The sequence below is a fragment of the Clinocottus analis genome, unplaced genomic scaffold, assembly GCF_023055335.1.
Source record: "Clinocottus analis isolate CAN_PGR_092001 unplaced genomic scaffold, fCliAna1.0.p SCAF_4, whole genome shotgun sequence".
Taxonomy (NCBI): domain Eukaryota; kingdom Metazoa; phylum Chordata; class Actinopteri; order Perciformes; family Cottidae; genus Clinocottus; species Clinocottus analis.
In genome coordinates, this window is record NW_027176153.1 from 4,745,092 (window position 1) to 4,756,722 (window position 11,631).

Sequence of the window (11,631 nt, forward strand, 5' to 3'; positions counted from 1 at the left end):
TACACGGCACCGGATATGCTTCAATCCAATAGGCATTTAAGTTTTTTTTACAGTTTAGAGTTGGAACATATGCATAGAAATTATAATATGGTCAAAATAGTCCCTTTCCTAAAAAGTGTGCAGACAATGTACATTCAAAATAATAATGTTCTAATTAAATAAACTGTAAATAACATTTAAATAAAGTGCACATTAAAACATAGCCTTATAATCTGTAAATGATAAGCTTCGGTCTTCATCTTTGCAGAACCTGAAGTTGCTTTTTATCTGTAACAGCTGGCTTTCAGTTTGAGTTGCCCGTCAGAGACACGACAGACCTTTCCAGCCTATTGGCTCATCTGTCTTATTGTGAAGTTCCATAACGGAAGTAACATCTACCCGTGAAAGCGTCGTCACTTTAATAACTTTATGAATCCATACAATTCTATGATTCACGAGCCATGCATTAATTTGGGTTTGTGTGTACAGATTTTCACATTGTACAGTATTGTATATATATATTAATGTGATCATATTATAACGTGTGATGATCACGTGGTCAGGTCAAAGGAAGTTGACTTGTATGAGCCAATGAACAGCGAGCTGGTGACCACGCTGTCAACCATTGGCTGCTTCAAAAGAGAAACATTTACGCGCTAACGGCTCGCCGTTTCGTTTGTGTTGTTCTGGACAGACGGTGTCGGTAAGTTTCTATTATCTTCTTATTCTTTCTCATTAATGGCTTCCCCGTGTTCACAGGTTCAGATAGACACACCGTGGTAGTTTGCTACGGGCTAAGAAAGCCCCGGTTACCGGGTTCCTTCGGTCACCTTAACGTTATGTATGAAGAACGGCTCCTGCAGTGTTGTGCTTTCCGTTATAGGCCCGTCTCCCCCGACACCACCGCGCCGTACACCACTACACGTTACTTTAGCGGTAGCCGAGCAGCGTAATAACCGCCTTTAACCGCAGAGTGTCCGTGTTTACTGGCTCCTGTTTAGGTGACTCGTGGAATAACTGCAATTATGGCGGAAAGCGACTCTGGAGATCGATACGAGTTTGATGCCCCGTCTCACGTCGTGGACTTTGTGGACCTGGAGGACGAAGGAAGCGAAGACGTGTGGTTCGGTAAGTGTCTCCGGTGTCGTCGGGACCAGCTGTTGATGTGGTTGTCTGTTTCGTGTTTGTTCTTTATCCTAAAGACTTCATGTAAAGGAGCCTCTGGCGTTTCTCTAGACACACGTCGCTGTTGTCTTTAGTTGGAGTGAGAGACTTCATCTCTTCAGATGGCCTGTGCTCGCTGCTGGGCCAGGAGGTTTCCTCCTGATGTGTGTGAATGGCGGCACCCTGCCTATAGACTTTGGCATTTTGCTTGACTGTACACAAGATGATGAGGTAATTGACTACATCAGGACAGCAGTATGACCCAGGTCCCCATGCTGGTGTGACTGCTGTGTTCAAGCAGGCTGTGGCTCCTCACGGGAGGATGAGGGCAGTTTGAGCTGTATCGATACAGTACAAGTAGTCTTAATACTGGCCTAACTGTTACAACATTGGAACTGGTAATGCCAATTATACTACAGTATAGCGTCTCTCAGCCAATATTTCTGTAAAATGAACCGTCAAAGGATGCGAAAAGTCCATCCTCTTGACCAGTGACTGTCTCTTGGGTGCAGATCAACAGGCTGGAGGAGCAGACGGCCACCTGAAAACACCTTTGAGGCATGACTTGAGGAGAGCCCACATGCTGGACCTGCCTAAAGCCATCGTGGCCCCCCAAGTCAAGACGGAAGAGGACTCTGGTTGGTTTTTAAGTTTATTATAGCTAATTACTGAAGTTGCACTCCTAATTGTTTGTTTTTTTGTACAGCCATTGTAAAGCACACATTTGTTTTTTGTAATTTGATATTTGCTTTTTTGTTTGCTTTCTTGTCTTTGCTATCCTTTCACATCGCTCTCATGCTGACCTCATGTTAGCTGGCCAGAGTTCTGTTTATGTATCGTCTCTGGTCTTACAACACAAAGTATTCTACTTGCCATAATCCCAAATTTACAAAACAATAACTATATATGTAGTCCGATAGTTAATGAAACAGTCCAGTCTTGACTTGGCTGGGTGTGACGGTACTTTGCTCTCCTTTTGTGGACAGCCTGGTTTCACAACTACCATTAAGTCAAAGCTGTAAGTGATGAAGGGTTCATTTGTAAAAGCATTCTTAAAACACATAAACACCAGTTGGATTCTTATTCCCTGATTTAAAAAAATAAATAAACACAGGTCTGTTTTTGCAAATGAACATAAACCCCATTTTAGAAATGAATAGTGAATAGTGTGATTTGTGTTGTCAATGTTGCTCTTGGGAAGATTGAATTTGATTCTTTATGTGCATACACAATGACTATTTCCAGCTGTGCAGAGGTGTGGCCCTCTAGACTAGTCTGTAGTCATGATGGTGTGATCTCATATAGACGTCTCAATGTTTCAGGTCCTAGTACTTCCACGTCTCGACCTCCGAACCTGGTCACGTCCTGGGGTGACAGATCTCCTGCTCGGACTGGCGCACGACCTAAGAGGCATGCCGCTGCCCAACCCCCTGCCCAAGCACGCAGGTGAGGTCCTTGTGATGTGGAAGACACATGTGCTACACAATAAATCTGATTTAATCTGTGGTAGTGAGTTATAACCGTACACAATCCTCCCCGACGATTCAGGCACATCAGCATAGTCTGTTTAAAGTCAAATAGACCATACAGGATTAGGGTGGGGCTACCTTGTGATTGACAGGTCTCTGCCTCAGTGTTGACCGGTCTGCAAGTTGTCCATGTTTTTGTCTCGGATCTTTAACCCTTTCAGTGTGTTTTCAGTTCATGAAACTTAATTGTAACATTTTGTTGGACTAAAAAAAAAATGGTGGTTCGATCCCCGGCTCCACTAGTCCATGTTGATGTGTTCTTGAGCAAGACACTTGACCCCAAATTGTAGCTGTGCCTACGTGTGTAAATGTTAGTTAGTCCTGATGGACAGGTGGTACCTTCATGGTAGCTCCTCCCATCAGTGTGTGTGAATGATGACAGTGTTAAAGAGCTTTGAGGGGTCGGTAGACTAGAAAACCACCACACACTCTTCTGGTGGGTCAGAGAGATGACTGAGACTTAATACATTGCTTTGTGTGTCCCTGTATGTCAGTCCCATACAGTCATTGTTCTACTGCTTTTATTACATTACTAGATGTTTGTGTTTGCAATTAGATTAGTATAATTGACATATCAAGTAGGGTTTTCTCTATACAGGGAATATTATTGATCCTTTTAGAGGGTTGTGTAATGTCTGGCCCGGCGCTGTCTTAGCATTGGGCTTGAAGCCAATGGCTTTCACAGACATGGAGGGAGTGGTGTTTGAAAGAAGGAAGTCTAACAGGCGTTTGTTTTGGCGACTTGATCTAAACTTGAAATTAAATGTGTGTTTCATCTCTTTCTTTGTTAGGGTTTCAAAACGGAAGGACATGTCGAGTGATCCGGCGCCACCACCATCTAAGAAAACCAAAAAGTAAGGCTGGGTTGCACCAACAAGGATTAAATTAATCCTGGTTTAGAGTTAAACTAGGGTTAGTAAATCTAGGTTTAAACTGGTTTATATTTAATCAGAGATGTGTTGCACATCTTAACTTTAACCCTGGATTAGTTAAATTAGGGTTAAAACAGGATTAGTTTATGTTCAATGTCCGCCATGATGGATTCTGACGAAATGTAAACAAATTCACAATATACATTTAACAAACACGGAACTGAATAGCCCTAAATAAATGCAATCTTTTTCCTGAATTAACCCTGTAGCATAAAATCACAAAGCTACAAGGAGCTGGAGAAGTGTTGGCACGGCAATATTCCTCTCACGTCCATGCTTGATTGCTGGTCCAACCTTCCCATTGAAGTTCATGACAGACTTCTTTGTGAATCTATACGCGGTGAAAACTCGCCGTTGTCATAAAATTCAATTATTATTATTAATTTAACTTATCTATAATTTACCTGCGAGGAACTCTTTCCTCTAACTCCATCCAGCGAAGATATGCAGCTATGTTGTCAATAAAACGGAGATACACCTCCTCCAGGGGTGGTTTAAATATAACTGGTGCAACATATTTAATTTTAATCTTGATTTAAATGAGAATTAAACCAAGATTACCAAAGGGTTAGATTTACCCAGGATTAATTGTAAAGTAAGGTTAAACTAGGTTTAAAGTTTGCAACTGGATTAAAAGACAAACCTGGTTTAAACCTAGTTTAAGAGTTAATCCTTGTTGGTGCAACCCAGCCTAAGTGTCCAAACTGCCCTGTCCAGGTGTCTTTTCAGCCTGCGCTGTCTGTCTCCACCTTGTTTTTCCTTTGCTGTTGTTCAAGTGTTTCCATTGTGGTTGTTTGCTCCAGATCTCCTCCTGTTTCCAGAGGCTCCTGCCGTGTCCTCCGCAGCAAGGTGCCGGAGAAGAGCAGAACGCCTAAGAGCCGGACAGCCGCTCCCTCTGCTGCAGACCCAGAGTGAGTGTTGTGACTATCCTGAAGGAATGGGGGCGGGACCGGGCCACCGACAGAAGAACACGCTCATACAACTTAGGCTTGTTGACGTGGATGAGCCCAATGTTTACAGTTGAGAGGAGAGGGACCTTAAAGCTGATGTTCCTGATGATTATGTCCAAACAGGCCAAACAGCTCTGAGGGGCAGGAGCTGGAGCACATCAGGAACCTCCAGAAGGAAGTGGCGCTGCATCGCAGGCAGAACGAGGCTAGCTACAAAGCTGCTCTGGCTGGCAGTGAGTAGTTATCAAACACTATGTGGCTGCAATCATTTTCAAATGTCCTTTTCCATGTGCCGGCTCACAAGCTGTTTGCTGCCATTTTTCACAGGGTCTGGAAGTGTGTCTTCAGGTTTACTTCTTGGCAGTAAATGTGCGTCACTCATTTCAGATCCACCCCCCAAGAAGATGGTCTTGATGGCGACAGTGCCCAAAGAGTTCAGCTTCACCACCAACACCCGCGGCAAGGCGACCGCTTCAGCAGCCCACAAGGAAGTGGACTTCATCAACCAGCTTCGCAAACCCTCCTCCCCAGTCAGTACTTCATGTGCTAACAGCTTTTTAGACCCAGACCACGAATGAGTCACTTAAACATGTAGTGTTTAAGTGAGGCAGTGCATTAAAGTCTCATCTCTCCTGTTGTTCTCTCCTTTGACTCTTTTTAGGCAAAGGCTATGAGAGGCGCCACCGTGCCAAAACCCTTCAACCTGTCGACCGGCAGCAAGAGGGAGGCGGAGCAGTCGGCTGCCTACGTGTCCATGGCTCAGCAGATAGAGCAGTTCCACAAGCGAACCCCTGACCGCTACCATCTGCGAAGTCGCAGGAGTCAAGAGAGAGGTGTGCAGGACGTGTGGTGGTGTTGTTGTTGTTTCTGGGCTTCGGGGGTTCAGTTCAACACATTGGTTCTGATTGTTTCAGGGCCAGCAGCGGTGAAGGGCTCTAAGCTGAAGCTCACCCAGCCTCACACCCCTCAGCTGATGACCTGCCAAAGGAGCCGGCCGACCAATGTGAAGAGCAGTGCTGAGCTGGAGGCTGAAGAGCTGGAAGAACTCCACAAGTAAGACTCTTTACTGCAGCCGTCTTGTCACAGCAGGGCTCCAGACTAACTTTTTTTACTAGGAGCAGTCTCCCCTAACTTAAAATGTTATGGGCGCACACTACAAAATATTTAATAACAAAAAACCAGCAAATTTACTGGTGGTGCATGCGCGAGTAGATGAAAAATGTACTCGCACCGTCTAATTTTAGGCGCAAAATGCGACCATTTGGTCGCAGTCTGGAGCCCTGGACAGATGTGGATGTCTGGAAAAGCCTTTTAAACTACTAAGCAGCATGTGTAGTCTTGATCCTGACTCTTGGTTGTACGACAGCATGTTCCATCCAATAACAACTAGTTAAATACACACCGCTGTCTGTACAGACTTTTCATATAAGCTTGACTCTGTAGCCTGCACTGTCTTCCTTTCATCATTAAATGGATATTCAATATTTGACACTGTTTTTCCTCCCAGGTTTAAGTTCAATGCCTTAGAGCTGAACAGGAAAATTCTGCAGAGCGCTGAGCACCTAAAGAGGCCGGCAGTGAAGGAACCCACGGTACCGGACGGCTTCGAGCTGCAGATTGAGAAGCGTCTCCATGAGAGACAGGCCAAGAAGCCTCAGGAAGGGGAAGAGCCGGCGCACGCCTTCAAAGCCCAGCGGCTGCCCCGGAAGATCCTGGAAGGAGTCGTGGTGAGTTCACCCCTCGTAATGTCCGCCTGGACACCATCCACCTTTTGTCCTCTGGTGTCAAATGACCCCGTCGTTTGACTGTTATTTAAAGTATAAAATAAATGATCAATCAATTCGGTTTTGCACCTTTTTTAGTCTCTTTTCAGTCCAACCCATTACCACAATTGTTTCTCTATTTTTGAATTACCGTCTATATACCTTATTTATAAAGAAGTATGCCATGTTTTTGAGTGAAAATAAAACACCTTCATTATTTTGACTTTGTTATAGTTACACAGTCAAAATAATATAGTGTCTAAGTTTTAGTGAGGATGCTGTTTTTGAAACGTTTTTTGTCGTCTCCTGGGGTCAAAACATTGCGTGACCCCACACATGAAACATCAAAGATGTTTTGAAAGCAAATGAAGTGACAAGTTGCCCCATTGCACCACTGTGTGCTGCAGGGTCTTTTCTTTTCAAAAACATATTTCAATAGCAAAAGGTTTCATCTAGAGTCAGAATGACAACAGGAGGGTTAAAGTCTGCAGAGCTTTAAAGGAATACATTTCCATACATGAATGTAGTAAAAGGTTTCCTCCCGTCACAACAGGGATTGCCGGAGAAGAAAGTTCTGCATCCAACTGTGCCGGAGTCCCCGGCTTTTGCCCTGAAGAAGAGAGTTCGTGTGGAGAGGGTTGAGGAAGTAAGAACTCAGCTGGGTGTTAATACTTCAGGCATAATGACTTCTCTTCAACTTAAGCGAACACTACCCCTCTTTCTCTCTTTTCTTTCTGCTCAGGTCAAACAGCCCTCACCCCTCAAGGCTCCCCCAGTGCCTCACTTTGGCCTCCCCTTCCAGCCTCAGCTACAAGAGAACCACCATGTGGAGGTCTGTCCCTTCTCCTTTGAGGAGCGGGACCGAGAGAGGAGGGCGTTGAAAGAGAAGAAGCTGCAGGAAATGCGAAATGGAGAGGTGAAGATCCACAAACGCAACCCAGGTCCTTTTTAAACCTCCAAGAGTGAAGACACAGCCACTAAATCACTCCCACGGTCTCTTCTGAACTGTTCCAGGTACCTCAGTTCAAGGCTCAGCCACTGCCGGACTTCAACTCGGTGCTCCTCCCAGAGAAGAAGAAGCTGGAGCCCACGAAGCCGGAGCCCTTCAGGATGCTGCTGGATGAACGAGGAGCTGTGAGGAGCACTCGCTGGGACCAGATGGTACCACACAGTCTGACGCTTTGACTTCAATATCCAGCGACGCCTTGAAATTAATTCATGACCAATGTTTCTGTAGGTGAAAGAAGAGCATAAACGAGAGGAAGGAGTGCCGTTCAAAGCCAGGCCCAACACAGTCACCCATAAAGAGCCTTTCCAGCCCAAAAAGGAGCCCCGGGCTTCAGTGGGTAAGTCTGTTCACAACCTCGGTAACCTGTTTCACCAAGACCTGTGGGGTGTGGTATTCTGCCTGTAACGTTTACAAGCACCATTGAAACCTCGTGAAGAGGAGCGCTCTGTGCTGCTGGCGCCTTCACTGCTTCCGTCCCGGCACTAAGGAATTCATTGTTCCACAGTCGTGGAAGCCTTCGAGCTGTCGACGGAGCGCCGGGCCGCGGAGCGCCAGGAATACGAGCGGCAGGCCGCTGAGAGGGAGGCTCTCGGGAGGTTCATGGAGGAGGAGCAGAGACGAGAGCAGGAGCAGAAGGCGAAGGAGGAGGTCGCCAGGCTGCGGAAAGAACAGGTCACTGCCAACGGGGGTTTATTACACTACTGCGGGAGGATGAAGTCTTAAAGTCCAGCGTGATGTAACGGCCTTCTCTTCCCCTCCAGGTTCACGCCGCTCAGCCCATCCGGCACTACAAACCCGTGGCAGTGAAGAAGAGCGAGCTTCCTCTCACCGTCCCACACTCGCCCAACTTCTCTGACCGCTTCCGCTTGTGATCGCTGCCTCGCTGCTCGAGAGAGATCTGCTTATTTTCTGCCTTCAGATGGATTTTCTCAAATGTATTTTTACAAACTCTTCTATTGTTAGTTGGTAGAATTCTGTCTGAAGTTGTACATGGATGTGTATTTGAAGCGACTAACCCGCTCTTTTTCTCTTTGTTCCATGTTGAGCCTTAGATTGTAACAATGTGTGTATATTCTCTCCCTTTTCTATCTTAACTGACCACGATTCACAGTTGGACTTTTTCTTCCCCTTTTTATCTTAATACTTTTCAATAAAAATGTTCCAGTTATGAGAATTTAGTTTGAAGTTGTTCAAGTTCTTGCAGCTTTACGTTAATATTTAATGCCAGTACAACACACTCAACGTCAGCTTTAAACTCTGACAAGTGTAAAACTGATTTACAATGTATTAACTTTCATGAATGCTCATGTTGCACTGTAACACGTTCACTATCAAAGTGATCTGTCAATGTTGTGTTCACTACTTTTTCTGCTGACCACAAGGGGAAAAACGTTATTGCAAAATTTGGCACTGAAATATTTAAAAACCATTGGTTTGTATTTCTGTGGCTGAAAGTCTAGCAATGACGAAAGGAACCAACTCCAGAAGTGAGCTGCACATGGTGTTTGCTTGCTGGAGGACGGCTTGTTGGCTACCAACTGAAACAATCTGAGTAAACGCACTAAGAGTGAGCGTGCTAGCTGCTTATAGCTAACACGTTCAGACCTGATGTTGCGTTATAAGGGACAAGAATCTGACTGTTTTTAAAGAAGAGGATGAGATTGAGCATCAGCTAGTTCCAAAATGAAGACGAGCACCAGGACCAGACCTTCAGCAGCCAGCGAGTGAAGAAATATGGATGCTCTGACCTCAGGGTTCTCTGATCATGAGCGCCACACAGGGATGGGAGACTGTGGCCTGGAGCATCATTCATATCTCGATGAGAATTGATTTGCTTTTATTACATTTTATTTTTAAAAAAAATCAAAACAAGCAGCACATTAATTCATACATATGATCTTGCAAATGTAAATATGAATATATGTTCATATTATAATTGTAATTGGGATGAAGTAAACATTGAGTATTTTAACGTGTTTGTGTTGAATTAAAACCCCTGAATGCATCGAGTCCACCAGACCATGAACACTGCTGAATAATAAAACTATGAACCCGAAGGGTTAAGTAACTGCTGCCAGTGTTCATTAAAGGAAAGGTATCCATCTCTGTAAATGCTATTCATGCTTCTTTTGGCTTTCAAACCAGTAATGAAACTATCAGCCAGCTAACGGAAGGTTTATGTGTTTTGGCCATTGTTTATTTCAGATGAAAACACGAGGTCACATGACTACAGTTTAATCTCTGTTCAGTTCACAGCTTTATTCGGGTTGTGTTCAAAGCAGTGAAGGTTGAAACCTGACAGGTGAGTATGTTTCCCGTGACCAACATCACGGTGTCTTTATTAAAATGTAGACCAAATAAATAAGTGTAACAGGCTTTGGAGTGTCTCAGTTCATGAAGAGTTAGAAAAATAATTGCTTTGGATACAGAAAAGGCACAGTTAGTGTAACTTATTGAGTAAATCATTTAAAAAAAAAAGAATATTCTAGGAAATGGAAGCTGAACTGGTCCAGCTGACGTCCCAACGGGCTCCGCTGTGCTCCAGACCCAACAGGAGCCTCAGCTTGAACCACGGCGGCTCGGTGTGGACTCAGGAAGTCTCTTTGAGGCCCCGCCTTCAGATGAGATCAGAAGGCTTTAACAAATGAAATGAGGTGAATTCAGCCCGGAGCAGCGGACTAGAAGTCTAGAGACGTCTTCAAGTCCACACCTCAAAGAAGACGCCTGTAATAAGGACGGTGTTGTGAGGAGGTGGTGTGCACATGATGAACCCACACACAGTCAAGCTGAGCCTCTCGAACCTTTGAAGATCTGGGACAATTAGCACTCTGACTTAACCTTATGGCGTGGTTCCATTATGCATCCAGGTCTATGTTTCTTTGATAAACATAGACACGGATGCATCCGGGTCTGATATTCTACTGCTAATAAGTTGTATACAATTCTTTAATTAAGACAGAAACAATGAAATGAACTCATAAAGACGAGCAAAGCGCTCCGAGACAGACAGCAGAGCAGCTGAGCTGCAGGAAGCGGCCGCTGTGTGTCCTGCCCGGCTTGCACTGGCCGCCGCTGTGTGCCGTCTCTGGGAGTTCAGGGATCCACAAAGGACACTGCGATGTACCGCACGCCGGCGGTGGTGGGCAGGCCTTCGTGGTAGTGGGTGAGGCGGCCCGGGTGCAAAAGGGTCCAGCCTTTACGAGGAGCCTGAATGGCGCAGTCGTAGCGGAGGAACCGGCATCCACCTCCCTGCAGTCACAGCGAGACACATCACCACCCAAACTACGAGCTCTTAGGATCAATGTAACATCCAACAACACATGGGTCTCGAGTAAAAGTAGACACCAGCACACAAAAGTTACATTCTACCACAGAACCTGCTTTTAAAATACAATAAAAAGCAGAGTAAAAACCTTAATGGACACGTATTAAAGGCATATAGCTCCAAATAGCCCAACACAGTCATCTGACCGTCACAGCAAAACCACCACTGCTGTTGTTAAAATGTTAAATATATATTGTACTTCATAAATGTTTGGTTCATGCTTTAAAAAGCCTTGTACACACAAGGCGTACACACAACATAATACATCATCTACATAAAGGATAGAAGCTTGAATCCATGGAGCAGAAAGCAGTAACACATGGACTCATGGCTGACTTCTTGTTTCCAGGACATTGAAGATGTTGGGAAACGACATGGATGCAAACAAATGGACAAGGCTCCTGCTTCATGCAAAGAAGACTCACAAATATAGAAATGACACAAATGAACAGTTTGAAACATCAGGGACAAAGATGTTCATGCCAGAAATATGATGGCGTTCCATTCGCAATGATGTGACTTCAGCACCATGCCTCGTCCGACCTGCTGGCTACTCTGTCGTCTTCACTCCATGTGCATCCTGTGTGCTCTTTCATGAGTAAAACAATTATTCGGATGACGAGCATTCACTGTGATTTCACTGGGACACACTCATGATTCCTAACCGTCTCATTTGGATATTCAAATACAATTACCATAAAAGACATCGTAAATGCCGCTGAATGCTGTGCTGCGTTCATCCCAGACCTGCTTACGAAGCAATGTCTTCAGGTGTCGATGCTTTATATTAAATATACAAAATGGTGTCCCGCAAGGGTTCATACTGGGTCCTATATCATTTACTATGTATTTATTAATTATTTAAAATGTCAAAGGCTCAGTTTGCCAGGTGCTGCCTTATATGAACAATATCAATACAATATCATCACGCATGCAGCTGAAGAGTTTATAAAGTAACATTTGCTGCTCACTAGCGCTTC

General features: G+C 44.7%; 2 protein-coding genes across 4 annotated transcripts in view; one reads left to right on the forward strand and one right to left on the reverse strand.

Moving 5' to 3' along the window:
• Positions 1 to 542: 542 nt before the first annotated feature.
• tpx2 (TPX2 microtubule nucleation factor) lies at positions 543 to 8,504 on the forward strand. 3 transcript variants are annotated; one of them, XM_068597568.1, is made up of 17 exons: positions 543 to 682; positions 981 to 1,107; positions 1,656 to 1,781; positions 2,466 to 2,589; positions 3,464 to 3,526; positions 4,408 to 4,515; positions 4,678 to 4,787; positions 4,942 to 5,084; positions 5,216 to 5,387; positions 5,469 to 5,607; positions 6,062 to 6,281; positions 6,871 to 6,963; positions 7,060 to 7,233; positions 7,332 to 7,478; positions 7,555 to 7,663; positions 7,832 to 7,998; positions 8,088 to 8,504. In XM_068597568.1, exons 2-17 carry the CDS (start codon positions 1,005 to 1,007, stop codon positions 8,196 to 8,198), a joined length of 2,109 nt encoding a protein of 702 aa, XP_068453669.1. In that variant the 5' UTR covers positions 543 to 682; positions 981 to 1,004; the 3' UTR covers positions 8,199 to 8,504. The 3 variants fall into 3 exon arrangements, with proteins under 3 accessions (XP_068453669.1, XP_068453668.1, XP_068453667.1); XM_068597567.1 differs by having other exon boundaries at positions 7,332 to 7,451; XM_068597566.1 differs by having other exon boundaries at positions 4,426 to 4,515.
• Positions 8,505 to 9,537: 1,033 nt separating this feature from the next.
• plod1a (procollagen-lysine, 2-oxoglutarate 5-dioxygenase 1a) overlaps positions 9,538 to 11,631 on the reverse strand; it is a 17,594-nt gene continuing 15,500 nt past the window's right edge. Inside the window, exon 19 of the mRNA XM_068597116.1 lies at positions 9,538 to 10,575. Within this exon, the coding sequence (XP_068453217.1) occupies positions 10,420 to 10,575 (156 nt within the window). The 3' untranslated portion in view covers positions 9,538 to 10,419. The remainder of the gene's footprint in view (positions 10,576 to 11,631) is intronic.